This window comes from Propithecus coquereli, unplaced genomic scaffold (assembly GCF_000956105.1).
Source record: "Propithecus coquereli isolate 6110/MARCELLA unplaced genomic scaffold, Pcoq_1.0 Scaffold180, whole genome shotgun sequence".
In the NCBI taxonomy this organism is placed as follows: Eukaryota; Metazoa; Chordata; class Mammalia; order Primates; family Indriidae; genus Propithecus; species Propithecus coquereli.
Genome location: NW_012142746.1, coordinates 302,178 through 304,369, shown reverse-complemented (window position 1 = coordinate 304,369; position 2,192 = coordinate 302,178). Strand labels below are relative to the sequence as shown.

At 31.0% G+C, this 2,192-nt stretch overlaps 1 protein-coding gene across 1 annotated transcript in view; it reads left to right on the top strand.

Annotated features, from left to right (window-relative positions):
- Nucleotides 1-2,192, top strand: part of CHD9 (chromodomain helicase DNA binding protein 9) — a 220,698-nt gene that overhangs the window by 88,780 nt on the left and 129,726 nt on the right. Inside the window, exon 3 of the mRNA XM_012642605.1 lies at nt 361-692. Coding sequence (XP_012498059.1) covers nt 361-692 — 332 coding nt within the window. The remainder of the gene's footprint in view (nt 1-360; nt 693-2,192) is intronic.

Here is a 2,192-nt window from a genome sequence, read left to right as displayed (position 1 = left end):
AGAGATGACAGAAAAGACTTTATTCCAAATGCACTGAATATTTACAGGATAAAATTTTAATCAACTATATTTACAGGACAAAATTTGAATCAACTAACCAAGAATGCTGTGAAAATATCAATGAATCTATATTATCCTTCTTTAACCCTCATTTTAAAAAGTAGCAGTTGAGCTCTTTATACTAATTTCTAGATAAGCATAATGTCTTAATTTTAAATTTGTATGTAGCACTCACATAAACATTTGCTCATGTAATTTTACTTCTCTATTTAAGCTTAATTTTAAAAATTTAGATATTTATGTCAGTTGTTTTAGATGTGCTTTGGTGTATTCTATAAAAAAATATTTTGGTTTCTCTAGCCTCCATCTTCCAAGAAGAGCGATGGTTCTGGGACATATACTAAGTTGCAGAATACCCAGGTGAGGGTCATGTCTGAGAAGAAGCAGAGAAAAAAGGTGGAATCAGAAAGCAAGCAAGAAAAGGCTAATCGCATAATCTCAGAGGCCATAGCAAAAGCAAAGGAGCGTGGGGAACGCAATATTCCACGAGTAATGAGCCCTGAAAACTTTCCTAGTGCTTCAGTTGAAGGAAAAGAGGAAAAGAAAGGTAGAAGGATGAAATCCAAGCCAAAGGACAAAGACAACAAAAAAACAAAAACTTGTTCTAAGTTAAAAGAGAAGACAAAAATTGGGTAAGTTGGTTAAGAATTTAATTCCTTTCAATTTTTTCTTTCTTTCTTTTTTTTTCTTTCAGCATATTACGGGGATACAAATGTTTAGGCTATAATATTGCCTTTGCCCCACCCGAGTCAGAGCTTCAAGCGTGTCCATCCCCCAGTCAATTTTTTCTGAAAGTGCAACCTAACTGTCTACTTTTGAGTGTGATATGTTTGCTCCCATATTAGTTGTAAATTGCTAGGTACCATGTGTACCTTATTTCCTTTTTGAATGAATTAGGCTCAGAGATCTAGGCAGAATATTCCAGGATCTCCTAAATTTTATTGTTCTGTGACTGTAGCTTTTTGTACATTAATATTAGTAAAAGAGATTTAAGATAAGAAAATGTTTCAGTATATGAAAAGGAAAAAGGAAAAAAAAATCCATACTGCTATGCCAGTTCCAAATTTACTTTCTTCACAGAATGTGCATTGAAATTCTTTATAAGATTTCTTTACCTCTTAGTTGTACTTGTGCTTCACTGGGCACCTCATAGTTTGGAAACATGAAATACAGCATTTCATTGTAAACCCACAACTTCTGACTGGATCGAATGGCAAGAAAACTAAGACCATATAAACAATAAGCAGCTCCCAGATCTTACCGATTTACTTCCATGCAGACTCCGATTTACTTTATGTAATAAAGAGGCCAGGTGAGGATTAATGCTCCTAGAGAATTATAAGAACAAAGAATTGCTCTAAAAGGATACGTTAATCCTATGTATTTTTATTTGACTGTTTATCTAATACATTTTCAAAAAATAAAATACAATGTTATTTGCTTTATATGTGTGTTTTACATAATCTAAGGTCAACATAGTTTAGAATTGTTTTTGCAGGACTATTTGGTCATTTCTGAAGACTTTATGTAGAGTTTTACATGAAGTGTGTAATCTCAGTTTTCTCTTTTTCACACACACAAAAATGTACAATAAAGAAAGAATTCCCTTATGAAAAATCTTCATTTGCTTAAGAAATTATTGATACGTTATATAGATATTTAGAACTAAAACAATTTATAAACCACATTAATTCTTAGCATTTTAAATGCAACCACCAGATTATTTAGTTTGGTCTTGATGCTATTCATTCCAAACCATTAAATAATATGGCCTCTCTTGTTATACTATATCAATAAGTAATATTATTGATTTTGCATTTTATTTGCAGACAGCTAAAATGAAATTTGAAAGTTAGATTTCTACTCCTTTTATTTTTTAAAGGTATTTGGTATGAAAGTAACTTATTTTTCCAAAATTCTATCTAGTTTTAATTTTGGAAACCCCATATTTAATCTTTTGCTATACTAAAAGTTAATATCATTAAGGTTTTTCAGTTTTAACTTGGCTCAGAGATCTAGGCAGAATAATATACCATTTGGAAGGGTAACATTTTGAAAAACAATGCATAGATCAAGAGGAAATTGATAAATTTCAAAAGTTATAGTAACTATTATTTGCTTTAAATTTGGGG